We start from the raw sequence: 27,963 nt of genomic DNA on the forward strand, positions 1-27,963 counted from the left end.
TCAGGCAAACCTAATTTCTTTACAATATGATGCTTGGTAGATTTTTTTTTTTCCTAGCATAAGTCTGCTGGATTTGTTAGTCACAAGTGCTTTTTTATAAATCTCTATGTAACTTATTACAAAGTATGACTTTTTAGAAATAAAAAGGCAACAAGATAAAGGACACAGTTTAAAGTAGACATTTTATTCTATTTCCTGAATAAGCAAAATGATATAAAAATATAGCCTTGCAGTCCAAAAAAGGTCACATTACACTAAACACTATATCCACAACTCCCCCCCGCAGATAAATATTAAACATGTTTATAGTGTAATGTACAAGTTTGCAACAGCCTAGTTTTTGTATGCAGAATTTTGTGATGTAGATTCCTTTCATGTTTTTACTCACTGCAAAAATGAAAACTTGAAAGGCAAGATTCCCTTAGCATTGCATGGAAGAACAATGCTGTTGTAAAAATGTACGATAGTACATAACTTTTGTAGCAGAACAGTATCTGAACAGATTGGTTCTTTTAAGAAAGCATATACAGCTTTATAAGTCTAAACCTTCCAAAGGTCATCAAGTTTGAAAAGCATGGAAGAGGCTTTGCTCGTCCAAAAGATTACAGCAGATACCAAATTTCTGAAAATCCTATACTAAGATATGCATTTTATTTAACCTGGTCAGTTTCAGGCTTTGAAAGTGAACTCTGAAACAAGGTAATGCATTTGATATGCCCCTTACAGTGGGCTATGACAAGTCAACTGAAGATTCCTCCTCTGATAGGGATGCTCTCATTCAATCCATGTTCTATGAGTTTTATATCTTCCAGGTCATCTTTTATTATGCTAATCAAATGACTCAGGCCTTCTTGTTGCTGCTTCAAATGCTAGAATAATTAAAGAAAGAATGCAAAAAACACTTCAGCTGTAGCATTTATCACACAAAACTACAGGTCAGTCCACTACTTGATAAAAAGATCAGAACAGGTTTATCCCATTTAGAGCCTCTCTAAAATAACTTTGTTACTACAACAGCTAAGTTTACTTTTTGAAGGCACAAGTAATGTAGTTTTGCTAAGTATAATACATTTTCATTTTTACCATGGTCATGCCTGAAGGCCTGTGAGCTCCTTATCAGAAACACTGAACTATTTGAGTTCACTCACGATTAGAGCTGGTTGGAAAAATGCAGATTCAATTAAACTTTTGTCAAAACATAGCAAGTTCCAGGGTTGACAGCACTGCTGCAGAGAGCATGGAAGACCCAGCTAAAGCTAATGGACTCTCAGCCCTAGGACCAGCCCCATTGGCTCTCTGGTGGACCAGGGAGCCTGAAGTCCTAGGACTGGTTTTCCAAGATCTGCACTTCTAGGTAGCCCCTGCATGTGCACTGCTTGGGGTACCACAGGAAAACAACTTCACTGCACATCAGGATTGCAAAGAACAGAGCTCTTAGTCTAGAGGAAATTCAGCAACAGCATCAAGCAAATACTAAGTCCACTTGAGGGGCAAGAGGCATGCTGAAACTTCAGTTCCAACACTACTGTTTTCCATCTTGTTATTTATAAGCTATGCACCCTCCACCCAAGCAGGCTGTTGTCGAATTCTGCATGCAGTTCACCACAAGGAATACTTACTTGCTTGATTTCTTGTAAGAGATCTGCATCGATGTAATACCTCTCTTCAGCCCTAACTGCTCCAAAATGATTTTGCATCCTGATCTGAGACATCAGTTCATTTAGTCGACCCTAAAAATAGATGGGAATCACACGTATTAGGATAGAAAAGCAGTTTCCCCCTTATATCCTTAATCCTGAGAGAAAAGTGTACCATCAGCCTGAAAGTTTTGGCTCAGCTTCATGGTTTTTTTTTTGTTTTAAAAAGAAAAGGGGTGGGGGATACAAAATAGTAAACAAACAGTCTGATACTGTTCATAAAATTGCTTCAGTACTCGCTGTGTCGTCTTTGACTTTGTAAGGGTTTTTTTTCCAAGATTGGGTTTAGGACTTGCAAATCTGCTGACGCAAAACAGGGAAAATTTCAATGTTTTCTTTCAGAGGAAGAATACTAACTACAAATAGTTTTAACCTGGCTTTGGGGAGGTTGTTTTACAGCTTTATTGTAAGTACACCAAGAGCCCGTTTCTGTTGCAAGAGCTTATAACTCACTCACCTTGAACTGAGTAGGTGCATTGAGCTCACACTGAATGGTGTCTAACTGTACACGAAGTTGTTCCTCATCAGCCTGAATAGCATAGCCACTTTTCCTTTGGATCTCTTGTTTAATTAACACCTGCAAAAGGAACCACTGAAGTTGTGATCTTTGGAATGATTGAAAGAAAGGAAAAGGAATGGGAAATAATTTTCCTTTTACAGCTCTAAGTCTAGTCTGTTGCCAATGGAACACACACATCAGATTACTCAATGCATCCAAGTGTTACCTGTAAGGTTCTATGAGAAAGATCCATTAGTTTCCTCTTGTACTGGGCTATTTTTGCCATGGTTGTGGTCTGATTTTTCTGCAGCTCACTAATATCTTCTGATATTATCTGGAAAAAAAACATGGTTGCAGCTGGAGGCCATCAAAAATTTCATTAAAAAAACGACCACCTTACAAGCAGGAACATATTAGTAGCAGCATTCATTTTCCCTGCCATTAGAGTTTCAAAACAATGATCAGTCCTAAAGGAAAAGGGGCCATATTTGAAAACGATGAGTAGTAGTTTCTCATGTAAGACTGCCATCATACCCCATTGTTTAATAAGTGGGTCTGTTGCAGCCCATCTCTGCTATCACCATCATTCTGTTTTGTATGCAATTAACTGAAAGTTTTAAATATTTATCCTGAGCAGCCGAGGGGGCCTTAATCTGTCAGTACCCTTAACCCCTTCCCTGCTTCCCACTTGTGTCCCCTCAAAGTGAAAAATCTCTGTTCTGGTCAGGTAGTTACAGCACACCCATCACTACAGGATCGGTGCCCCAAATACGCTCCCCAAACTGAGGCTGTATCAGGTGCTATGGCTGGAATTTTCAAGAGAGACCTACAAGGTCTTACATACGCACCCCCCAGATGAGTGGGGTGCTTGTCAGGAAGAGCCGGGTGCCTAATTTGGAGACACTTTTGAAAATCCCTGAACTAAGAAGAGTTGATTTTAGACTCTGTCATAGCCAAAAAGATACTTTTCTCTTTCAAGGGAGCAGATGAGAGAGAAGATATTCATACAAAGCAGAGAACAGTTATTTCCTAAGTCTGCCACTCCTACATATAGCATGGTGTCAAATGCCTGTTAATCATATACAAGAGTCCTCTTAGCTTCTGTAAGGGGTGTCTTGCAGTTCCTGTTTCAGCTTCAGTTAAGTCACCTACTCAAAGACATTCTAAATTCATAACTGCACAGATGCACGCTTCAATGGGTACGTCTACACTGGAATCAAAGATGCCGGGCATGGCCAGGGCTAGCCCAGGTCAGCTCACTGACTCACAAGGCTCAGGCTGTGGGGCTAAAAATTGCTGTGTAGACATTCAGGCTTAGGTTGGACTCTGGAACCCTCCCTCATTGTGGGTCCCAAAGCTCAGACCCAAACATCTAAACAGCAATTTTACAGCTCCACAGGCCATGGGTGTTGGAATTACTGTGTAGACGTATCCTAGGTTTCTCTATTATCTATGGTGGTAGCAGTTTAGAACGATTGCTAAGTGTTAATACTCCCCAGATTAGTTCTCAGCAGTTGGAAGTCAGGATTTAAGGCCACAAGAGTCACACTTTTCAAGTGTGAAATCCATTGTCTGCGACCGTGTTCAAAACGAATGGTGTCCAGAAGTTAACACTTACATCTAATCTGGTCTGATGCTGCTTTGTCATCTGGTCTTGGACCTTTAACCTTCTCAGCAGCTCTTTGAACCCTACCATTGGTACAGGGATAAGCCTACGGGAACAGAAGTGCTTCGTTATTAAACAACTCGAGATTTACAGCTATAATTAACAAAACATTCCTGAACTGCAGACTGTTCATTACAAGAATGAGAAGTCATTGTAATTACGGGTGTTAAATTCAGAAGTCCTCACCCCTTATACTGACCGTGTAGGAGATTACATTTATTTAGAGTTGCAGGACTAACAGGGTAGGATTGTGCTGGTTTGAAGTTCACAGATACAGCGAGCTAACAGTTCCAAACAATTAACATCTACCCTACAGCAAGAATTTGCAACCTTTTGCAACCCAAAAATCAGACATGACTTCTGACCAAGCCCACAGTCCTCTGCTGCCACAGATTCACATACTAATAATTCTGGGGGTGCTGCATAGATTGTACATGTGTAGTGGATTCTACACCATCTGTCTAGACTCTACATGTTGCTTCCAGAGAACTCATCAGCTCAGGAGAGAGGGGAGAAAGAACCTGCAGAGGGGGTTGAGTGCACTCCTTTCCTTCCCCTGGGTCCTAAAGGCAGATTTACTAAATTGGCATTTTTGTGAGGGAGAGTGTTTGTGATTCTGTGGCCACCCTCTCATTACCTACCGTGTAGTTATCACATTATACAGTTGTGCCCCTAAAAATAGTATCTCCTAAAGTTACCTGAAAGTTATTTTAGAAAGTGTTTGATTTTTAAGGCTAAATTCACACCGTATATCCATGTTTAAAAAAAAAGAGACTTACTTTTCAGGATCAGGATTATCCACTTTGGCCTGTTCCCAGATAATAGGATCAACACCTACAAAAGAAAATGGAAATTCTTTCCATAAGGACAATCTCAGTGGTGCTTCAATAGTTTTCACATCACACAGCTGGTAAGTGATCAGATTTAATAATGCATGTGAAAGAGCCACACTGCAATCAGCTGTGATAAGCTGAATTAATAGCTTGAAGATTCAGTTTATTAAGACATCCTAGGCCCAGGTTTTGATGAAATATCTGGGCCAAAGAACAGTTGTCAAGTTGTCTCACTGGTAGAGAGATGAAAGGAAAGTGAAAATGGTGATTAAAAAACATTAAGCATCAGAAAGTTGTCAGGAGACCACCAAAATCTGGTCCAAAAGGAATATAAAAATAATAGTACAAGCAACTACGGTGTGTGTTAAACAAATGACATCATCAAAATCAAACACAAGACTTCTTTGGAAACCTCTATCAGTTCAGTCAGGGTGTCACTTATTTTGCCATTATTTTCAGTATATTAATGAATATTTATATAGCAATTTAATGATTAAATAAGCTGTGAAGCTGGCATAAGACAAAGCAATGGAAAGACATCATTTGGCTCCATCATTGCTGCTGAGCCGGCAAATGGGAAATCAAAAAGATCTAGCCATTATAGTTATATAATATAACTCACATGATTAACTCAAAAAAATGTGATTAATTTTTTTTAATTGCACTGTTAATAGATCACTTAAATATTTGTGGATGTTTCTACATTTTCAAATATTGATTTCTATTACACAATACAAACTGTACAATGCTCACTTATTATAATATGTGCACAAAAATGGTAAGAGTATTTTTCAATTCACCTCATACAACTACAGTAACTCTTTGCTTAATGTAGTTATGTTACTAAAAAATGCTACTTTAAGCGAATCCAATTTCCCCATAAGAATTAATGTAAATGGGGGTGGGGGGGTTAAGTTCCAGGGAAAATGTACATTTTATACACACACACACACATATATTTTTTTTACTGTGTGTGTGTGTAAATTTTAAACAATTTAATGCTGTTCACAGCAATGACGATTGTGAAGCTTGGTTGAGGTGGTGAAGTTAGAGGGTGGGCTATTTCCCAGGGGATGCCTTGCTGCTAAATGATGAACTAACACTTGGCTGAGCCCTCAAGGATTAAAAGGTTGTTAATGTAGCCTCACACTCTACAAGGCAGCACAAATGGAGGGAGGAGACACAACTGATGCATGGCAGTGGCTGCAAACATTCCCTGGGGAAACTGAAGATGATGAACCCACACTATCCCACTGGAGTGCACCACTCCCTCCACTTACCGAAGTGCAAGGGGGTGCATGTATGTGTGAGATAGAGCCACTGTGTGTGGGGTGTGCGTGTGAGACACACACATTGCCCCTTTAAGTACGCTGACCCCACTTTTTAAGTAGATCAGCAAGTTGAGACAGCAGCTGCTGCCAGCAAGGTCTCTATCCTGAGCCCTGTCCTGTCCCCCCCCCGGCTCTGTGGAGATGGGGGACACCCTGACATCAGCACACCTCTTCCCCCCTATGCCCTGCACAGCAAGCAGGAGGGTCCCGGGAGCAGCTCCAAGGCATAGGGCAGGAGCAGCACATGGCACTGGGGGGGAGGGGACACCTGAACTGCCCGGCAAGGCAACTGACAGCCTGCTGGGCAGCTGCTGCACAGGGAACGTGGCGGGGCTGCCAGCCCACCGTGGTTCCAAGCCCCCACCAGCTGGCTCCAGTGGGCTGCTCTCCCTACAAGCAGTGGACAAAGCAGGTGGCTGCCAAACAATGTTATAAGAGAGCATTGCACAACTTTAAACAAGCATATTCCCCAATTCATTAGCAACAACGAAACAGTGTTAACTGGGAGGACCTTAAGTGAGGAGTTACTGTACTATACTGCAGTCTTTATCATGAAAGTGTAACTTACAAATATAGATTGTTACATAGCTGCATTCAAAAACAAAACAAGGTAAAAAAACCTTAAGTCCACTCAGTCCTACAACTCATTCAGCCAATCACTCAGACAAACAAGTTTGTTTACATTTATGGGAAATTACTGCCTGTTTCTTATTTACATCACCTAAAAGTGAGAAAAGGCATTTGCATGGCATATTGCAAGGTATTTACATGCCAGATATGCTAAATATTCTTATGCCCCTTCATGCTTTGGCCACCATACCAAAGGACACGCTTTCATGCTGAAGCTCATTAAAAAAATAATGCATTACCGTATTTATCGGCGTATAACACGCACAGGCGTATAACACGCACCTTCATTTTAAGGGGGAAATTTCAGGAAAAAAACTTACCGGTAAATTTCAAATAAAGCTCCGGGCCCAGCAGAGGCAGCTGACCTGAGCTTGGAGTTTGCGGCCCCGCCCCCTCCCCACGTGGCTCTGAGCGGGAAAGAGCTCAGCCCCCTCCGGAGCCATGCGGCTGCTGCGCTGTGAGCCGGGGCGGGGCGGGGCGGGGCGGGGCTCGGGCCCGCGCCGCTCGGGTCTCGGGGGTGGGGGCTCGGGCCCGCGCCGCTCGGGTCTCGGGGGTGGGGGCTCGGGCCGCGGGCCGGGTCTCGGGGGGTGGGGGCTCGGGCCGCGCCGGCCGGGTCTCGGGGGGTGGGGGCTCGGGCCGCGCCGGCCGGGTCTCGGGGGGTGGGGGCTCGGGCCGCGCCGGCCGGGTCTCGGGGGGTGGGGGCTCGGGCCGCGCCGGCCGGGTCTCGGGGGGTGGGGGCTCGGGCCCGCGCCGCTCGGGTCTCGGGGGCTCGGGCCCGCGCCGCTCGGGTCTCGGGGGGTGGGGGCTCGGGCCCGCGCCGCTCGGGTCTCGGGGGCTCGGGCCCGCGCCGCTCGGGTCTCGGGGGGTGGGGGCTCGGGCCGCGGGCCGGGTCTCGGGGGGTGGGGGCTCGGGCCGCGGGCCGGGTCTCGGGGGGTGGGGGCTCGGGCCGCGCCGGCCGGGTCTCGGGGGGTGGGGGCTCGGGCCGCGCCGGCCGGGTCTCGGGGGGTGGGGGCTCGGGCCCGCGCCGCTCGGGTCTCGGGGGCTCGGGCCCGCGCCGCTCCGGTCTCGGGGGGTGGGGGCTCGGGCCCGCGCCGGCCGGGTCTCGGGGGGTGGGGGCTCGGGCCCGCGCCGGCCGGGTCTCGGGGGGTGGGGGCTCGGGCCCGCGCCGGCCGGGTCTCGGGGGGTGGGGGCTCGGGCCCGCGCCGGCCGGGTCTCGGGGGGTGGGGGCTCGGGCCCGCGCCGGCCGGGTCTCGGGGGTGGGGGCTCGGGCCCGCGCCGGCCGGGTCTCGGGGGGTGGGGGCTCGGGCCCGCGCCGGCCGGGTCTCGGGGGGTGGGGGCTCGGGCCCGCGCCGGCCGGGTCTCGGGGGCTCGGGCCCGCGCCGCTCGGGTCTCGGGGGCTCGGGCCCGCGCCGCTCGGGTCTCGGGGGGTGGGGGCTCGGGCCGCGGGCCGGGTCTCGGGGGTGGGGGCTCGGGCCCGCGCCGCTCGGGTCTCGGGGGCTCGGGCCCGCGCCGCTCCGGTCTCGGGGGGTGGGGGCTCGGGCCCGCGCCGGCCGGGTCTCGGGGGGTGGGGGCTCGGGCCCGCGCGGCCGGGTCTCGGGGGGTGGGGGCTCGGGCCCGCGCCGGCCGGGTCTCGGGGGGTGGGGGCTCGGGCCCGCGCCGGCCGGGTCTCGGGGGGTGGGGGCTCGGGCCCGCGCCGGCCGGGTCTCGGGGGTGGGGGCTCGGGCCCGCGCCGGCCGGGTCTCGGGTCTCGGGGGCTCGGGCCCGCGCCGGCCGGGTCTCGGGTCTCGGGGGCTCGGGCCGCGGGCCGGGTCTCGGGGGGGTGGGGGCTCGGGCCGCGGGCCGGGTCTCGGGGGGTGGGGGCTCGGGCCGCGCCGCTGGGGGGGACGGGGGCTAGGGCCGCGCTGCTCGGCGGGCTAGGGCGGCGCTCCGCGCCGCTGGGGGGCTTCTTAAGGTTATATCGGCGTATAACACGCACACATCATTTGCCCCCTATTTTCAGGGGAAAAAAGTGCGTGTTATACGCCGATAAATACGGTAAATAAATTTGAGACTGAACTCCTTGAGGGAGAATTGTATGTCTCCTGTTCTGTTTTATCCACATTCTGCCATATATTTCTTGTCATAGCAGTCTTGGATGATGTCCCAGCACATGTTGTTTGTTTTAAGAACACTTTCACAGCAGATTTGACAAAACGCAAAGAAGATAGAGATTTCTAAGAATACCTACAGCACTCGACCCAAGGTTTAAGAATCTGAAATGCCGTCAAATCTGAGAGAGACGAGGTGTGGAGGAGCATGCTTTCAGAAGTCTTAAAAGAGCAACACTCCAATGCAGAAACTACAGAATCCGAACCATCAAAAAAGAAAATCAATCTTTTGCTGATGGCATCTGACTCAGATGATGAAAATGAACATGTCGGTTCGCTCTGCTTTGGATCATTATCAAGCAGAACCTGTCATCAGCATTGATGCATGTCCTCTGGAACGGTGGATGAAGCATGAACGGACACAGGATTCTTTAGCGCATCTGGCACGTAAATGTACTGCAACGCCGGCTACAACAGTGCCATGCGAACGCCTGTTCTCACTTTCAGGCAACACTGTAAACAAGAAATGGGCAGCATTATCTCCCATAAAATGTAAACAAACTTGTTTGCGTGATTGGCTGAAGTAGGACTGAGTGGACTTGTAGGCTCTAAAGTTTTACATTGCATTAAAAAAAAGTTATTGTACATAATTTTCTACATTTGTAAATTCAGCTTTTATGATAGAGATTGAATTACACTACTTAGATGAATTGAAATACTATTTTGTTTTTTACAGTGCAAATATTTGTAATAAAATATAAAGTGAGCATTAATTTTTTTAATTGTGTTATCACAATTCATCTTATTAATTGCTTGACAGCCCTAAATATTTTATATTGTTTGCCTAGTTTAAACTAGTCTTCAGAACATCCTTGGGAAGTAGGCAAGTATCATTTTCAACAATAGGGAAACAATGAGATTTGCTCAAAACCACATAGCAAAAGTTGGGACTAGAATTCTGACGTCTTGGTACCCAGCTCTGTGCTATCACCACTGGACTATATTATCTATCAAGGATAATGTGCTAAGATGCACACACTGAGTATATTAATTCACATAAAGTGAAGTTAGAAAAACTAAGGTAAGAATATAAAGGCAATAGCCCTCAAGATGCAGAAGACAAAGGAAAAGTGTTGAGATTTACTCCAATCACGTTTGTAAATTTTAGCCCCAGGCTGAAGGAGCATTTTTAAGAAAGTTTAGTTGGGGAGGGGGGAAGCAATTTTAACTGTTTAGCAATCTTAATTATGGCATTCTCTAAGTGAATGCTACTGTCTATTCCTCCTCAGGTATACTGTTTTTCATTTCTTTTTATTAAGTCGTCTTTTCCTTGGTATGACCAGTGATCCAGATTATGCAGATCCCTATATTAAATATATCTTTTGTATTCACTATGTTACTTCGGGTATGTATTCACGAGCAACATTAAAGCGCTGCCGTGGCAGTGCGGTCATGGCACCAGCACTGGGGGAAGAGGTCTCCCAGAGCTGTTAAAAAACCACCCCCACAAGGGGAGTGGCTACCAGCGCTGGTGCACTGTCTACACTGCCACTTTACAGCGCTGAAACTTGCAGCGCTCAGGGGGGTGTTTTTTCACACGCCTGAGCGAGAAAGTTGCAGTGCTGTAAAGTAGCAGTGTAGACAAGGCCTTAGTTTTGTCTGCCAGTTTGAATATCATCTAATCAACTTTCTCTCAATGTTTGGACAAACATGTTAAATAAAATAGGTCTTAATAGCAAACTGAGGTAACATTTCCCCTGTACCAGAGAAAAATAAACCCTTTTCCCTATGGGTAAGGCAACTGTTTCTCTCATATATTGCATTTCTGGATAACAGTGCTGATTTTTCTGTGCAGAAGCATGCCAAACTCATTTTAAAATCCAGATAAATTAGTCCACGATGTCAAAGTTACAGTAAAGTTAATCTGACATGGCCTATGCTTCATCTGCACAATGCTCTTCTTTACTCTAGTTGCCCATAAATTAATTCCATTACCTGAAATATTTAATTGAATATTTACTTATAACTAAACTAAAATGTTGAAATACCTGCCTATCCAAAACATCCCATTATTTAGAGAATTTAGTATGCAGCGTTTACGGTCAGTTTTTTGTTTGTGCGCGCGCACGCATGCATGCTGCGAGTGCAGTACTTACGCACAACAGAGGGAGTTAAGGATGGGGAAGTTGGAGATGTTCAACCTACACTTTGAAAGTCCAGTTTTTCAGAATGAGATCAAATCCACCATGTAACTTTCAGGTAGTAATTTTGCTTTGCTCATAATTTGTTATACATGCACTGTCAGTACAAAGGATGCTTTTGGAGGTCTGACATTTCATGAGCTATAGAAATGATACTGTTGTGCATGCACTGATTTCTAAACAGATCTGGATCTTGTTACACTGGTGAAAACCTAACGCAAGGGTTTTATTTGTATTCCTGTAAGCGGCCTGTTGTGCTGGGCTCCTACACAAAAGATTGTTCATGCCCAACGAGCTTAGAGTCTATGCACAAGATAAAAAGGCAAACAGACAGGAGGAGAAGCACAAGGTACTAATGATACAATTATGCTGAAACTTCGCTAGCTGCACAAATCAATAAAGCAGCAGTTCTAAAAAACAGTGTTATTCCAAAATACACATCAGTAGTTTAAATGGACACTGCCAAGGTAAAAACAATTGTCAGATTTCTGTGGTAAGTTTTTTTTTTTTTTTTTTTAAATACCTACTACAGTTACACCTAAAGTTACTATGCCTGAAAGAGACAGGACAGCAGTTGTTACTTAGTGCATGGAACAGACTTTGTCCCCATATAGTCAGTTTCCCCTTTTTTGAATGTCTCACCTAGCAATAAGGGAGAGAAAAATTATTTTAAAATGGCAAAACGTGGTAGCAGAACCACAGGTGTAGTACATAAGACTATTTTGAATTCATTTTTTGAAACTGGATTGGATTTCAGATTCAACTAAGGGAATCAAAGTTATCCTAATTTTGCTACCAAAGCACCTGATTTCCTGCTATGGAATGAAAGATAAAGATTGAAGTCTATTTTAAATGTTATTTTGGCCTTTAACTCCCCCCAAACAAAACAAACAACACATATCCAGAACTTGGGCAACTTATTCCTTAACACAATTTATCCAAGCCAAAAACAGACTACTTATGATTTTGAACCTGGAGAGCAGGCAAAGAGTTATTCCAAATGTACACTTATCTTTAAGTGTGAGAAGATCCTACAAACTCTTCTCTTTAGGCCACAGACCAGCAAACAGAAGCCAAGTATCTATGATATTGCAAGTGAACAAATGAGGAATCAAAAAGGTCACCGCACGCATCCAAAGGGATACAATTACTGTCTGTGCAAATGTACTGATCGGTATGAGTCACTCAGAGAAAGTTGGGAGGAGTGAGAATACAGGCCCCTATGGTGTTTATTTTACCTGCAAAAAGTTACTGTCCTGGCATATCACTTTTGCTGGACTCAGTGAAGCAGTTAATAAGATGAACTGAACTAGTTTAAGACTTACAGTTTGGTTTACAATATTGTCTACCCCAGTATTAGATATTTGCATAACTTTGTATCATCAACTGAGAAAAATGAAGTTACTTTGTTGGAAGGGTTAGAAATATTTGGAACAGACATGTCAGTATGAAAGGTCAGCTTAAAAACTCCTTTGGAAAAAATGACATTTTTAAGCAGTCACTTACTCTCCTGGACACCTGGAGAACGTGGAAGCTTGTTTACCAACTAAGGCAGCACTTCAGTACATACCAGCAGGAGGGTTCTGTAGAAGCTGTTTGATTTGTGCTGGAGAAAGTTCCGTTCTGGCCATGGAGAGGGTAACTCCAAGCTGCTGCAGTGATGTTTTTATGTTAAGTTGTTCAAAATGAGCGTACAGGGTTGTGGCTGGAACTCTCCTTGAAGTCCCATTTGGTGACCGTTCAACAACATAAATGACAACTTCAGTCCTGAACAAGCACATGCAACAGAAAAGAAAATTATAATAATACAAGTACTGTAGATCAGTTAATGGTTTACAGAAATAACTGAAATCCAATTATAAGCTTGGAGCCAACCAACCAACAGAACAAAATCATTATTTTCAATTAATACATTCCAGCCAATTAAAAAAAAAAAGCTGAAAATATTTACTGTTGACCAATACAGCAAACAAAAAAGTGAGCATCACATTTAGAATTACAAACATTAATCAAATGTTCAGAAGTCAACTACTTGTTTAATAAAACATAACTGAACTACAAAATTATACAGTTTAATAATATCTAGACACTAAATGTGTTCAGTGCTTATTAGAAACCACTACGTTCACATTCTGTTAACAAAGGAAAATGAACAGGATATCATGCATGTATCTTCCTAAAGTACATCAGCCTTGCTCAGGAGCAGCCCTAGATGTTTTACCACCAACCCACGGCAGGAAACATCAGCAGTGTGCGTCTCATAGGCCAAGCAAAAGAAAAGTACAGCCAACCAATCGGGGAGAGGGGGAAGGAGTAGAGGAGAGGGGGAAGTGTGCCTAATCAAAGCAAAGAAGAAGAAAAGCCAGCCAGCCCTGTGGTAGTGCCAAGGGGAAGTTGGTGCTCAGGATGACGACCCTGCTCACCCATCCCTGACCCAGCCCAAATTCTATCACTGGAGAAAAAGAACTGGATACTGGAGCATCACATTTCTTGTCTTTTCATACATCAAATCAGTCTATATGTCAGGATAAAGTAGAGTCTTTGCTCTAAGTTTAGCAAGTGTGTGGATGGTAACTGCCAAAAGGTGCCTACAGTCATGGGGATGTTAGAAATACGTAAGGTAGTTCAGTGTAAAGAACAGTCCTCTGACACACCACAGACAGAAGTAGCCAGTGACACTGTCAGTAAGCAAACTTAATTCCAAAGCAAATATTTCTGGGCTCAAATGCTAGAATACCGTGTCAGCATTGGTTCCCCTCCCCCCCAAAAAACAACAAAACAAAACAAAAAATCCCACATCACTGTCTACCCGAAGTATCTTACTGGTGGGGCATGCCCTCCACTTTCTAAAATATTTAGTGCATTTAACCCAGTTGCACTAACCACTACACACATCCCTGATTTTTCCTGCACTGCTGCCGAGCAGAGGAATCACAAGATAAAATCTATTGCCAGAACTTTACTGGCCTCATTGCAAATGCCAAATAAACCAAAAAAATTGGATTTAGTGATCCATCAGAAACAGTGGAAAGAAACTAGAGACAGAAGAGGCCAAAACCTGTATACAAAGAAATGGATACTGTTGAAGAACACAGATGGGTACTATATTGAGAATACAAACATTAAAACTTTAAATATATATTTGAGTATCCCTATAAGACTCTTAGAAGGAGTTTCAGCAGAAGCTTTGTACTGAAGCGGATTGACTTTAAGACAGCCAACACATTATACACGCAGAGAAAACCAGATAGAGAAGGGTGGAAAATTGCACAAGAAGATATTCACGTACTGGTCATCTGGCAGTGTTTTAACGCCTTCTACATTGACCGTAAGGGTCTGGTTGCCTCCCAAAATTTTGTGCAGTGATTCTACTAGCTGCTGCTGCTGGTTTCGAATGTCTACTTCTTTTCTATTGAAGACTAAGACCACCAGGCCATCTTCATCTTTGTTGTTGGGCATGCAACTGAAGCCCACAGCCTGTGGAAAAAGCCAAATTGGTGGTTGTTAAAGGTTCACCTGAAAGTGAGATACATCAAGACGTGGGTGTAGGAGAGGACAACACTTGCAGAACTTGTAAAATGACAGACCTCTCTAAGGCATGTTTCCAGCTAATTCTAAATATAACCATAGCGTATGAATAATTTTAAAGGTGTTAAATGCACTCCCACTTTCTAAAACTACATTTATTGAGCAATCAGTAAAGTCACTTTTGAAATGGTTGAAGTTTTTAAAAAGGTAAATTTTCAGAAATGTCCATTCTCTGCCTTTGAGAAATTTTGGCCTGTTGGGAAGATTCTAGGTTGAAGGGAAATTTTGTTACTGTTTTGGAACGGAGAACGGAGTTAAACATAAAACAGAATTTTATACATTTTCTAAAATGCAAACGTAAACATAGGAAAGGGGATTTTGACTTGTTATGCCTGGTATTAAAAACCCCTCGTAATATAGAAATAAGGAAAAAGGAAAATAAAATCATAGAAATTTAGAACCGAAAGGAACCTAAAGAGGGCATCTAGTCCATCCCCCAGTGCTGAGGCAGGACCAAGTATACCTAGATCATCCCCGACAGCTATTTGTTTAACTTGTTCTTAAAAAGCTCCAACGATGGGGATTCCACAGTCTTCCTTGGAAGCCTATTCCAGTGCTTGACTACCCAAATAGTTAGAAAGCTTTTCTTAATATCCAACCTACATCTGCCTTGCTGAAGATTAAACCAATTTTTTTCCTTGTCCTACCTTCAGTGGACATGGAGAACTATAGATCGCCATCCCCGACAGCTCTTAATAGTTTTTCAAATATATCAGGTCCCTCTCAGTCTTCTTTTCTCAAGACTAAACATGCTCAACTTTTAACCTTTCCACATAGGTCAAGTCTGCTGAATCTTTTTTTCCCCATTTGTGATGCTCTCCTCTAGACTTTCTCCAGTTTGTCTACAACTTTCTTAAAGTATGATGACCAGCACTCGTCACAGTACTCCAGCTGAGGCCTCACCAATGCTGATTAGAGTGGGACAGTTACCTCCCATGTCTTACATATGACACGCCTATTAATGTACCACAGAATGACAGCCGCCTTTTTCACAAGTGCATCACTTCCAACCTCTGGAGAGTTCTGGAACCTCCACTCTATGCAGTATTGGCTGGAGTAGGAAGACACTGGGGAATACAACTCCAGGTGTACATACTGAGTGCTTCTGTAGGTGTAAGGCTTAAATGAAATAAAACAATCTTGAAGGTCAAGATATAACATTTGAGAATGTCAGTACACCGACAACAGTTACTTTTCCATCTCAGTGTGTAATGGAGTTTTGAACACTTGTATTTAAAAACAAAAAACCCTAATCTTATCTTCTCTATTTTCTTTTAAAAACCTCTCTATCCCTTTCTGTGATAAAGTTGCAGTAAGATTAAGTATTACACGCTTTGGCTGATGCAACTCAATATCCCAACACAAAGAAACTCTGTTGTTCATACTATAACAATAGTAATTTTCAAAGACTGCAGGACAGTTTGAAAAGTCATGAATTAGTGATTATCATCCCACTTGCTTTAAGGCAACTGTTTTCATGCACTGAGGTGTTGTACAGTTTTAAGGTTCAAATACACTGCTTCTTAGCACCCCGGCAAGTCACTGAAATCTCTTGATTCCTGATACAATATAGGAGGGGCTACAAATGGATCTTTAACCTAGGATGCATGGCTGCATTTACAACTATTGTGCCAGTGTATGCGCTACGTTCTTAGAAGAGGAAGTCTAACGAGATTCCGCAAGAGTTCCCTCAAAGCCATTTCACTTGGGTACAAAAAGTCCGTCAGCCTGAATCAACCCAGGGCAATACTCAAGGCCCTAGGACAAATAAGATTAAACACATAGCACAGAAATGCACTTCCCAGAATTAATGGAAAGCTAAATTTACGAGAAAGATGAAGTGTATTGTGCAATTTGCAGAAAGCACTAGTAGTTCTCTATTAAGAGCAGTCCTCTTATAAGTGGGTGTAAAACTTTTACAATTGATATGTATATTAAAGTGATTGTTCAGAAGTGTCAAGTTGCCCACAAGATGCTCCTATTACTAGGCTGCACCATAAAATGCATTCTGAAGACAGCCAAATACCTGCCATCTTGTTTTACACCCCTTGACGCATTTACTATACATAGGTTCGGTTTTAGAGCACTGGTAATATTCTCCGACTTGTATGTCAAAACCAAGTGTTAATTATGCAACAAACTACATTAACATTCAGAGTAAAAATTGCATCTCTTAGGGAAGTATCTCAAATGCGTACACAAAACCAGGCTTATTACTGTCTTTGGTATCTCTATTAATTGGTCTGTGGCTGAGCTAGAGTAAGCATCATCAGATCTGTGGAGGATGAGGAACCCTCTACTCTTTGCTGACACAGCAGAACTGGAAACTGGGACAAGGCATAAGGACAGCTTAAAGACTCCTGAGGATAAAAGCAGATGAGTTCAAATCAGAATAAGCTGGCCTGAATCTAGCTGATGCAGAAGAGAATATGGGCTACCAAAATGGTGTGCAGGCCAAATTTAGAAAACAGTCTCCTGTTGCTGAGGTTGACACAGAGATCAGCATTAAGTTTGTTGTTCTGGATATAAAAAAAAAAGAGAGATTATCCTGGTCTTCTAAAGCAGGGTTCTCAAACTGGGGGCTGGGTACAGGTGGTCACAAGGTTATTACATGGGGGGGGGGCGGCTGCGAGCTGTCAGCCTCCACCCTAAACCCTGCTTTGCCTCCAGCATTTATAATGGTGTTAAATATATAAAAAGTGTTTTTAATTTATCAGTGTGTATGTCACACTCAGAAGCTTGTACTGGTGACCCCTTTCACATAGCAAAAGTTTGAGAACCACTGTAAAGCTTAAAAATTAATTTGAAGACAATTTTAAAGTGTTATATTTAAGTGATTAGCACCAGAAGAAATGCATTTCTAATGGATTAGTGCTCATTTTGGATGGTTAATGACCTTAATTCTCCTAACGCTATCCTGGAATATTTTATCTGTCTTATTGCTCACATGAGCAAGCATGTCATTTGTAATATATGGAGATATACCTATCTCATAGAACTGGAAGGGACCCTGAGAGGTCATTGAGTCCAGCCCTCTGCCTTCACTAGCAGGACCAAGTACTGATTTTGCCCCAGATCCTTAAGTGGCCCCCTGAAGGATTGAACTCTCAACCTTGGGTTTAGCAAGACAATGCTCAAACCACTGAGCTATCTCCCCTCCCTTCCGCAGGGCCTAGATTTTCAGCAAGCACACCACTCAGAGCTTTACCCCATGCATATCAGAATGGGACACATTACCTTGAAGAACATATGATGTTACATAATTTAGCCATTGCTAATTCTAAGCAACTTCCATGATGCATTTAGGATTAAAACAGAAGACTGCAAATGGTCTCAGAATAAGTATTCAGATAAATACCAGAAATATCATACCTTAAATCTGCAAAATGGGTTTTCCTGCGTGAACTCCACCGGAGCAATGTTGCTGTTAAAATATCCTTTGCCTGCCCCCCAGAAGGCTTGCAACTGGTTCCACTTTGCCAAAATAGCATCTCGCTCATCTCCCAAGAGCGTGGGAGCAGAAAGAGCACTGGCTGTGTTTATCAGCTGGTTGGACTGGGAAGGTGCCTGCGTGGGCTGACTGAACAAGCCACCTAATGCTAAAATCAGACACAGAAAACACAGTTCTTGAGGAATAAAGAAAGATTAACTGATTAAGGCACACCACACTAGAACTTCTTGTGCATTTGTCAGGGGAATACCAAGAAGTCTGTGGGTAAATAAAGCAGCACAAAGTTTGATTTTTTGAATGACATTATACCCCCCTGCCCCCCCCCCACACCTTCTTAAAAGTGCTGATAGAATTGTCCGACATTCAATTACACAGAGGCACGCTTTTAAAAAGAGGTGTCTAAATTTACCCATTTGAGGGATGTTATTGGATAAACATTCTTGGATGCTTTAAAATCTGAAAGGTACAGCTGTTATTGTGACAGCAACATTGTAAAGCGGTCAGCAGATCCCAGATCTATTCTTATACACCTCTACCCCGATATAACGCGACCTGATACAACATGAATTTGGATATAATGCAGTAACGCAGCGCTCGGGGGTGCTGCACACTCCGGCGGATCAAAGCAAGTTTGATAAAACGCGGTTTCACCTATAACACAATAAGATTTTTTTGGCTCCCAAGGACAGCATTATATCGGGGTAGAGATGTATTGACTTTTCTTTTAACCAAGTGTGTCAACAATTCCTTCCTTTCTCATGATGCTGTCACTGCCACCATCAACTTTGTAAAGATTCTTGGTGCCAATGCTAAACCAAAAGAAGGGACCTATATGATAAATGGAGATCCCAAGGTGAAGCACAGGTATTTCTGAGGGCTGCTATAATGGGGCTATGGAGATATGTATGCTATAACCAAGATGCTCAGAAGTCTCCTGGACTGACAGCAACGATCACCAATGTGCTGGATTCCTTTTTGATACACTTATGCTCTACTAACCAGAATCTGCTGGATCATCCTGGACTTCTTGGAGACCAAAAAATAAACGGAACAGACTTTTGTAAACCTTTTAAGCTGCGGTCAAAAGGGAACACTGCCTGAATTTGAAATTGACAGTTGATGGTGCTCTAAACGGATTCCTCCTTTACAGGAAAGGAAGGAGGATGGGATGTGACTGCTTCAGGAGGCAGGGGAGGAAAAGAATTCAGTTTATAAAGTCACTACAAAAAGCGAGCTATGTTCAGCTCCACGCAGCCAGGAACTGCAAGTCTCTTGCTATGGGCCACTCCTTTAGGGAATGGCATAGCAATATCTCAAAGAGTTTGGCCTGGTTCTCTTGGTCTCTTTCAAATGAGGCATGAAAGGCCAAGTTCCACGGGAATTTAACCTACATCTTCTGTAGGTAAAGAAAAAGGAGCTGAAATTTCTGTTTGGTCTATAAAGACCCTTGGATAAGACATTCTCATACAGAGTCTTTCCTTGCTAAGACATGGAACCCATGCCCTAATCTAGGCTATTCCCAAAGATATGCCTCTTGGAAAGGAAGGGCAATATTAAACTTGGAAAAGAACTACCTTACCACAGGATTTCGCTTGCTCTAGAGAAAACAATAAGGATGGCTACACTGCCAACAGAACAGCAAAGGCCATCCTGAGGCATGTTGTGAAGGTACCTGGGTATTATGTGGCAAATAGGAAATGTAAATATTGTTTAAAAAGTTAACCAATTAAAATTATATCATTTACCCAGTTAACCGAATAAAGAGAGAGGGGCCCACCCACAGGGCTGGGGGTTAATGGTTAGGCTGGGTTAACTGGGAAGACTAATGCTGACCAGTTAACTGTTCAACCTTTACTATTTTACACCCCTAACTGCAAAAGGAAAACACTCTCCAGGATGCTCTGTAGAACCCTGGCTCCTCCATCTATTCCATGAAACCCCTTGTAGTAGACAGACAGTGAACAGCATCAGAAAGATAGGTAGCAGATAACTCAAAAGAAAAGTGATCCATCTCTTTTTTTGGTCCAAGGGGATGGACACTTTACTAGTACATTTTGAAATTACTGGGAACGTGCCAAAGTTTTTCGTTCTCATGCAGCAACCTGTAGCAATTTGAGCAAGAGGCACTTGAAGTGTGGAGCCTGCCAAATGGTGAATTTTTAAGCAGTCACATTAAAATGTCCAGGCTATTTGGTCTTTTTCTTCCACAACAGAGTAATCTCCCCACTAGTGAGATTTGGGGCTTGGAGGTGAATTTCGTGCTGAGTGAGGTTTAGTTGCCTCATCCCCCTCTTCAGGCTCTGGTGCTCTGTGTAAAAGGCTTCTCAAACTTTTGTACGGGTGACCCCTTTCACATAGCAAGCCTCTGAGTGGGACCTCCACCTTATAAATTAAAAACACTTTTTACTATATTCAACACCATTATAAATGCTGGAGGCAAAGTGGGGTTTGGGGTGGAGGCTGACAGCTCATGACTTCCCATGTAATAACCTCATGACCCCTTAAGGGGTCCCAATCCCCAGTTTGAGAACCCCTAACTTAGACTACGAAGGGTGCTGAGATCTGTAAGCTCTTCACTGATGGTTTTGGGGACACAAAAAAGCAGCTTAATATATTAAGTTGCTAGAATTTTCTATTATTTGTCCATTACTCAAGTAAACTCATACTAATATTTTGATTACTCAGGAGTGATGAACAAGAGACATTTTGCTTACTAATATTAGCTTTTAAAAGAAACAGAAGTCTTTGTACTTACTGGGCTGCTGCTGTTGGGTACTGAATCCTCCAAAGCCTAACCCAGTTCCTAAACCAGTACCTAGGCCAGTACCAGTTCCTGCTCCACCAAAACCAGTACCAAATCCAAAACCTTTGTTTTGGGTAGCACCAAACAGTCCTTAGAGGAGGGGAGAAAATCAAAGATTAATAGAAGATTTACATATGAACAGCAAAAACAGATAGCATCAGTCTTGTAGAAGTTTTAAGTTTAATTCTAAATCAGAATGATGGTAGCTCACCAGTGGTGCCTGTGTTGGCAGGAGCAGAAAAGCTAAATGCTGATCCAGGAGCAGTGGTAGTTGTCCCAAATCCTCCAAATGCACCTAGTAAAATAAATTGTACAAATAAACAAGGTGGCTTTGCCACATGATTCAATCTCTTGTAGATCATGATAAACTGCACACTCCAACGCAATGAGTTTTATGAAGGGAGATGCTGACAGATGAATGTGTTATGGCACAAGCAAGTTTTTCTGATCAGTTATTTACTTTGACAATAAAGTAAACAGGAGAGAAAGTGGAGACAAGAAGCAATACATATTTATCTTGTGACAAGCGAGCCAGGGATATTGAAAACAAACAACCCCCCCACACACACTTAGGCTTTAGTTAACTTAAGTTGCTCAGTGCCAGATGTGCTCTCCCCATCTACAGAAGATTATAGTTAGTACTAACTTTTGTCACATTAATTCTCTAGAGTAGAGTAACTGGATTTTTGTGGGACGGGGTGGTACATTTTTAATATACAGGATCATTTAATTAAAAATATAAATAAGAACTACAGACACTTGGGTAGAACTAAGCATCTTGCATACAATGGTTGCATATGAGCAAGAACACAGACAGTAAAAATGGCCTAAAACCCTGGAATATGTGGCAAAGCCAGTGTCCCTCATGCCAGCAGAAGGATGACATTCTGTGACCCATCCTGCAAGAAGATTTTGGGGGTAGACTCCTGTGGAATTCCACTGACTTCCATGGATGAATGGGTCTCCCTGTGTGGATCAGTTTTCAGGATCAGGCCCACAGCGTGGCACAGAGGTTGTTAGGAGGATGGATTTGTTGGAATACTTTACAATGCAAAGGGAAGTGCTCGGTTCTTGAGAGGAATAGTCAAGGGGCCATACAGTAGAACCTCTAACATGTAAATACACCACTACCTCGATATAACGCCACCCGCTATAACACAAATTCAGATATAACGCGGTAAAGCATTGCTTGGAGGGGGTGAGGGTGCGCACTCCGGTGGATCAAAGCAAGTTCAATATAACACGGTTTCACCTATAACACAGTAAGATTTTTTTGGCTCCCAAGGACAGCGTAGTATCGAGGTAGAGGTGTATGTAAGATATTTATATCTCAGTTCAGAAGCATGGGCTGAAATGTCCTCAGTAAATTGAGAGCACCCCTAATTTTATAATACAATCTCTTCAAGTCTCTAACGCCATCTGTGCCATCTCACTGCCTGGCCAAAACAGCAGAACAAATACAAGGCAGTACTTTAAAAGACTTCACTGGGTAAGATTGAGTTATTGCCAATAAGATGAAGGGCTGTCAGGATTTCATATATGCAATGGATGCCTTTACCCTGACGTTAATCCCAGGCACCTTGAATCATTAATCTTAACCAGCTAAACATAAACCCACAATCTTTTATCAACAGCAAAGAGTGGTCCTCTTCCATCTCTGAAATATTTGGAAACTGCAAACTTTCCTTCTGGGTGTGGATTTCACAGTGGTAATCCATGCCTTTGTGATCCCCCCGTACACTACTGCAACGCATTCTGTTTGAGATGGTCCTTGCTCTGCATCTGGAAGAGCTAGCAACACCTGCATCCTCCAAGAATCACTGGCTGTATAAAGTCCAGCAAACACACTTGAGGTTTTACTTTTATTAGCTAAAAATTTAAGTCAACAGCTCCCAAACTGGGGTCTATAAATAGCTGGCTAGTCATATGGTGCTGGATCCCCTCTATTTCCTGCTGCTTCTCCAGGTGTTCAGGCTCTTCATGAAGAGAGTCTGTAAAAGCAGCTGGAAACATGAAGAACCCAGACTAGATGCCTCTACTAGAGGCCTCTGGTACACAGTAGAAAAAACAGGAACCGTCCCCCAGGGACTCGGAGTCACCAACAGCAGAATCATGTCCTGGTATCAAGGTAGTATGCCTAGAGGAGCACAAGGAAAAGAGGACCAGATGGCGGAGCAGCATATCCAGTGCAATTATCCAAAAAGGGGCTAAGCAGTGCCTTACAGCTACTGTTCTGAGCAGGCAAACAGTGCTGTTTTGCACCAGCTGCAAACATCAATAGGCTTTCAGGGGTAACTCTGTGTGGTATGCATTGCAATAATCCAATCTAAAATTGCTCAGGCACATACTCCTGATCCAGACATGTGTGAAAGTAACCATCACCTTATTAGTGAACAAAAGATGAAAAATATACTTTATTCCACTGACAAGACTTGGGTCTCCTGGGGCATTAAGAGGTCAAAAAGCAATTCTAAACTGTACTCGTGGACAAAAGATAGAAATTCTCCCTGAACAGAGCCTAAAGAAGTCATCCCATTATACCTTTTAGATCCTTTTTTAACTCAGCAAAGCGGATCATCAGTCCACTCTGATCCTACTCCTGAACTTGGCCAGGCAGCAGAAAAACAAAGACACAACATCATATAGGTCAGATGAAAACAATGGAATCAGAGCCCAAACTGATTTGTCTCCCCCAGGGGCCTCTTATACACATATGGAGCAGGAATGACAGCACATCACAGACCTCAACTAAAAGAGTCCACTATGTAGACCAGCTGTTGTAAAGCCATTTGTAAGTTACATGTAATTTTTTTTTTTTAAACTTAATGTAATGAAACAGCTTGAAATGGCATGTTATGTATGACAGGAAAGCAGTTATGAGTGGCAGAGTTATACAATCTTTGAATATAATTTTGCAATTTTAACTATTAGCAAGAGCTGTATATAGAAATATCAAACAGTATAGTGTACATGATACAACAAATGGATATAGTCATTGGCGATGGACATGTCAGTTTATCAAAATACAGTTTACATCTGAATCAAAACAAATAATGATTTGTAAATCTATTAGATTTACCATCCCTGTGCACACAATGAATCTTAAACCAGACTTAATTTTCAACCCAACTTGATTTTCACTCATTCAGAGCATCAGCTTTATGCAACTGGATGAAAAAGGTTTCCAGTGATAATTGTAGTATTAAACTGTTAATACAATGAAAACATGCATCTCAGGTTTGGTTTTAATTTAGCTCATATCCATTAGGAAAAAGGCAATTAATTAGAATTTGTACCAGAGTAAAAAGTTAAACAAGATCTACATTATTCATCAGGTGCATGAAAGTGACATGGGTGCTAAAATACAAAAAAATGGTCAGACTGTGGAATGCATATAAGTCCTATACGAGCAGCTGCAAGAACAAGATTGCAGGGCTAAACCTACATAAATGGAAACATATGAAATAGTAAACCACCATACAAGGCACAAATATTTTCACATTAAAAAAAGACTAAATTTAAAATAAATCAATGTGATTACTCAATTGACTAATTTACACTGGATTGCCAATTCCCTTCACAAATAACCAGTGTCCACATTAGGAAGAACAAAAAAGCTGGAGCATCTTTTAAAGACAACCCTGCATCTGTGCATTATTTCAGCAGATCAACAACAGTACTTGAACAGAGACAAAAAGCAAGGGCTATTGATTTTGTGCTGATCGTATACAATTTGTTTCTCCACAGAAACTAGTTAAGTGTGGTGAGTTCATGATAACCAACTGAAGTCCAATGAAGAGACATAGGAAAGATGAAAAACATGACTACAGTAGTCCAAGAATCTAAAGTAAGGAAATGTGGCTTTACAGATTTACTCTGTAATTATTCAGTATTACCAATATCTGAACAAAGAATGGAGATTACAGTTTTCCAGTAAATCTGACCATTTGCTAAATAATCAAGACTTAGATTTAGACTGGCAGGACACCATGGTTTATTTTGTTTTTAGAGAAAATGTGCATTTGACAGACCAAATAATTTTCTTTCAACAGCTATTTTCACTGGATTTGCATATGAAATCCAGAAATTAGTGGAAGTATTTTTAAAGTCATATTTAGAGATTTTGCTACAAGTTATTAAAAGCTTTGTTCCCTAATTTGGGCTATACAAAAGGTATTAAGTACTTTTTTATACTTAGATACCAGAGATCTGAAAAGAATTCTTGGACCCCTGCTATCAACATTCACTACAAACAAGTGTGTGTGTTATCTACCTGCACTTGCCAGACTGTTACCAAAATTGAATGGTGGCGCTGAGGTAGTGGACACACCGAAATTCCCAATATTAAAATTCACTGCAGGACTGGCAGTTAATCCGAAACCCCCAAAATTAAACCCACTGGCAGTGGAGTTTGCAGTCTCAAGCCCACCAAATCCTAACAGGTGGGAAGCAGAAAGAGAGCAGGCAGCATTAGTTTGAAAGGGGGGGGGGGAGGGGAAGGTGTTTTCCATAGCCAGGGACAAGAAAAATAGAAATAGTTAAATTAAAAGCATAGAGGAGAGAAGTTATTCCATTTCAAATGAGATTCATTTATTTAACACAGACAGAGCAATCCAAAGCTTTCTGCTATTTAACCTATGCCGTTAGCGGATACAAAGCTAAAGCATGAATAAAAAAAGTGTAAGACTTCTCTCCCCTCCCACACTCATGCCTAATCTACACATGAAAGTTCCAGTCATGTAACTATGTCAGTCAGAGGCATGATTTTTTCTGCTATAGTTATACCAGTACAACTCCTAGCATGGATGCAGTTATATCAGTATACAAGTGACATGCTGGTCTAGTTATTCCCTCTCCAATATAGGAAAAGCTTTACATGTAAAAAGCACATGTACACGAATGTAACAGAGTCCACTAGGGGAGTTGTAGCATTTTAACTATACTAGTACAACCAGTGTAGCTAAAGCAGTACAACTTTCCAGGGGTATGTCTTCACTGCAGAGTTCATTTGGGTGATCAGCACTTGGGTGTGAGTGGCACACTGCAAAGCCATATTCAAGTGGGGCACCATACCATGTCCACACTGGTACTATACACACTAGGACTTTTGTGGTTATATCCCAACGTTGTTAATACTGCAATAAGATGAATCATTCTAGGATTCTCTCTCAATGAACTGTGGGAGAAACCGTTTGTGTTTCTGTGCACACAGAAGGATTTTTGGGAAGGCATTGGAGAATTATCAGCACCTGAGAGTTTTAGCCTGTATCTACACTGCAGTATGGGTGGGTTACCAGCCTGAGTGTAAGGAGCACTCAGGTTTTAGCCTGTACTCTAGGCCAGCTTGCCAGCTAGCCAGCCTGGGTGTGAACACCACCACCACCAGTCAGGCAAGAGGTTTTTGTGCATGGGAGCCAGACTGGGGCACCACTCAAGTTAGAACCTGAGTTACCTCTGCAGTGAGGATAAATGCCAGGGCAGACAAAGTATTACAAGTCTAAGTGCTCTGAAGGGGCTGGAAATGATTTGCCTTTTAGCACAACCTCTTAAAGCTTTGGGGTCTAGCTCACAAATAGATATATGCCTAGACAAGCCACACACTTAGAAAGCTTAAGAGGAACATTCCCCTCCTCTGATTTCAAGTTGGATGTAGCCTTTCCTCCTCCCCACACCCTAGAAAATGTTTCACAAATGATAAGCTATCTAGGGATGTCTCTTTAAATAAATAAAACTATTGTGCTTGAACATGAAGACTTTTGTGAATACTTGAGTTAGTCATGATAATTATCATGACTGACTAATCAGTGTCAACGAATACACATCATGTACATCCTCATCTCAGCTAATCGTGATTAAACTTTTCATAATCACATTAAACATTTTTATTCAAGACAAGCCCTGGTGTGTGTGGGTGTGTGTGTGTGTAACACACACACTGCTCGGTCATTCGTGACGCCCTTTACTGCAGAGGTCACGAACCTCCACCTGGCTCTACTGGGAGCAGAACATACCGTAATGCGACACTATCGGCAGAAGCAGCTCGCAAGAGCCCTGGCGGGAAGGCTACAAACATCCACCCCCCGCCCCCCTCTCACAAGTCATTTCAATTGTATACAGATGTCAGAGGGGCATTTCCTGCGCAGGAACAGCGCAGCGCCTGGAGCGCGGGGGGCGGTGAGCCCGGGGGGCCCGCGGGCCTGCAGCCGCGCCCAGAGCTCACCCGACGGGCGCGAACCCGCCGCCGCCGCGGGAACGCAGCCCAAGGCGCCTGGCTCGGTGTCAAGCCACCGGGACGGAGGGGAAGAGCCCCGCCTCGGCTGCGGTGTCCCAGGGAGGGGCCGGACCCGCCCCGGCTCCCATCCCGACGAGACACCGCCACCCGCCCCGCCCCGCCCCGGCGCTGGGGAGGCGGCGCCGCCACGGCGAGCGCCGTGGGGGAGGCACGGAGCGGGCACCCCCCGCCCCCTCGCAGCCGGTCTCCGCGCCCCGGCCGCGGCCGCCCCGCACTGACCTGTCGGGTTAGCGGCGGCGGCACCGGCGGCTGCCCCGAAGTTGAAGGCCATGAGGCGGCGCGGTTGGCGGAGTGCAGCCGCCGCCGGGTCCGGCTGGAAACGGTCACCCCAAGGGGAACAGTTCCGGGTGACGGCCCTGCTCCCGGAAACATTAATAGCCCCAGCAACCGGCGCCTGAACTCACAGGGTGGCGCTGAATGATGACGTAATAAAACGCTCTGGTTTGTCACCCGCAGGCGCGACCAGGCCCTACCTCCAAAACAGATGGGTGGATCACGTGGCAGGGCGGACCTCGCGCTCGGCTACGCCTTAGCGGTGACGTATGGGTGTCGCGCGCCTCTCAGAAGCGGAGCTGGGATTGAGGGGGAGGGTGGTGAGAGAACATTAGCTGTGGAACATACCAAGCAGGCTAATGGAGGGGGGAGGGCGGAAATCACAGACTCAGGGCAATACCATGTGGCCTAGGAGGGGGCGGTGCCCTCTTGTGGCCACTGGCAGAGTGGCTAGAGCAGTGGGCTAGAGCCAGGACTCCTGGGTTCCACTGCTGGCTGTGCTGCAAGCGTGGGCAGAGGGGCCTGGCGTGGCTAGCCAGCAAGGTGAGCCCAGATCCCCAAAGGTGCATAGGCACCTAGCTTCCACTGACGTCAACAGGTGCACGGGGTGGA

General features: G+C 44.0%; 1 protein-coding gene across 1 annotated transcript; it reads right to left on the reverse strand.

Moving 5' to 3' along the window:
• Positions 1-163: 163 nt before the first annotated feature.
• Positions 164-27,486, reverse strand: NUP54 (nucleoporin 54). Its single transcript, XM_045019795.1, has 12 exons — positions 27,298-27,486; positions 20,998-21,081; positions 20,739-20,876; positions 17,905-18,131; positions 14,234-14,421; positions 12,515-12,711; positions 4,642-4,696; positions 3,815-3,908; positions 2,423-2,530; positions 2,155-2,274; positions 1,620-1,730; positions 164-869 (listed from the first exon to the last, which is right to left on the reverse strand). Exons 1-12 carry the CDS (start codon positions 27,347-27,349, stop codon positions 741-743), a joined length of 1,503 nt encoding a protein of 500 aa, XP_044875730.1. The 5' UTR covers positions 27,350-27,486; the 3' UTR covers positions 164-740.
• Positions 27,487-27,963: the final 477 nt, after the last annotated feature.

This window comes from Mauremys mutica, chromosome 5, assembly GCF_020497125.1.
Source record: "Mauremys mutica isolate MM-2020 ecotype Southern chromosome 5, ASM2049712v1, whole genome shotgun sequence".
Classification (NCBI taxonomy): domain Eukaryota; kingdom Metazoa; phylum Chordata; order Testudines; family Geoemydidae; genus Mauremys; species Mauremys mutica.

What these genes read in the sequence shown, in the direction of transcription:
- NUP54 (XM_045019795.1), bottom strand. Translation starts at nt 27,349, where the DNA reads ATGGCCTTCAACTTCGGGGCAGCCGCCGGTGCCGCCGCCGCTAACCCG. An exon ending in CGCCGCCGCTAACCCGACAG is followed by an intron (nt 21,082 to 27,297) that starts GTCAGTGCGGGG and finishes TTATTTTACTAG; the next exon opens with GTGCATTTGGAGGATTTGGG. An exon ending in TCTACAGAACCCTCCTGCTG is followed by an intron (nt 4,697 to 12,514) that starts GTATGTACTGAA and finishes TTTCTTTTGTAG; the next exon opens with GTGTTGATCCTATTATCTGG.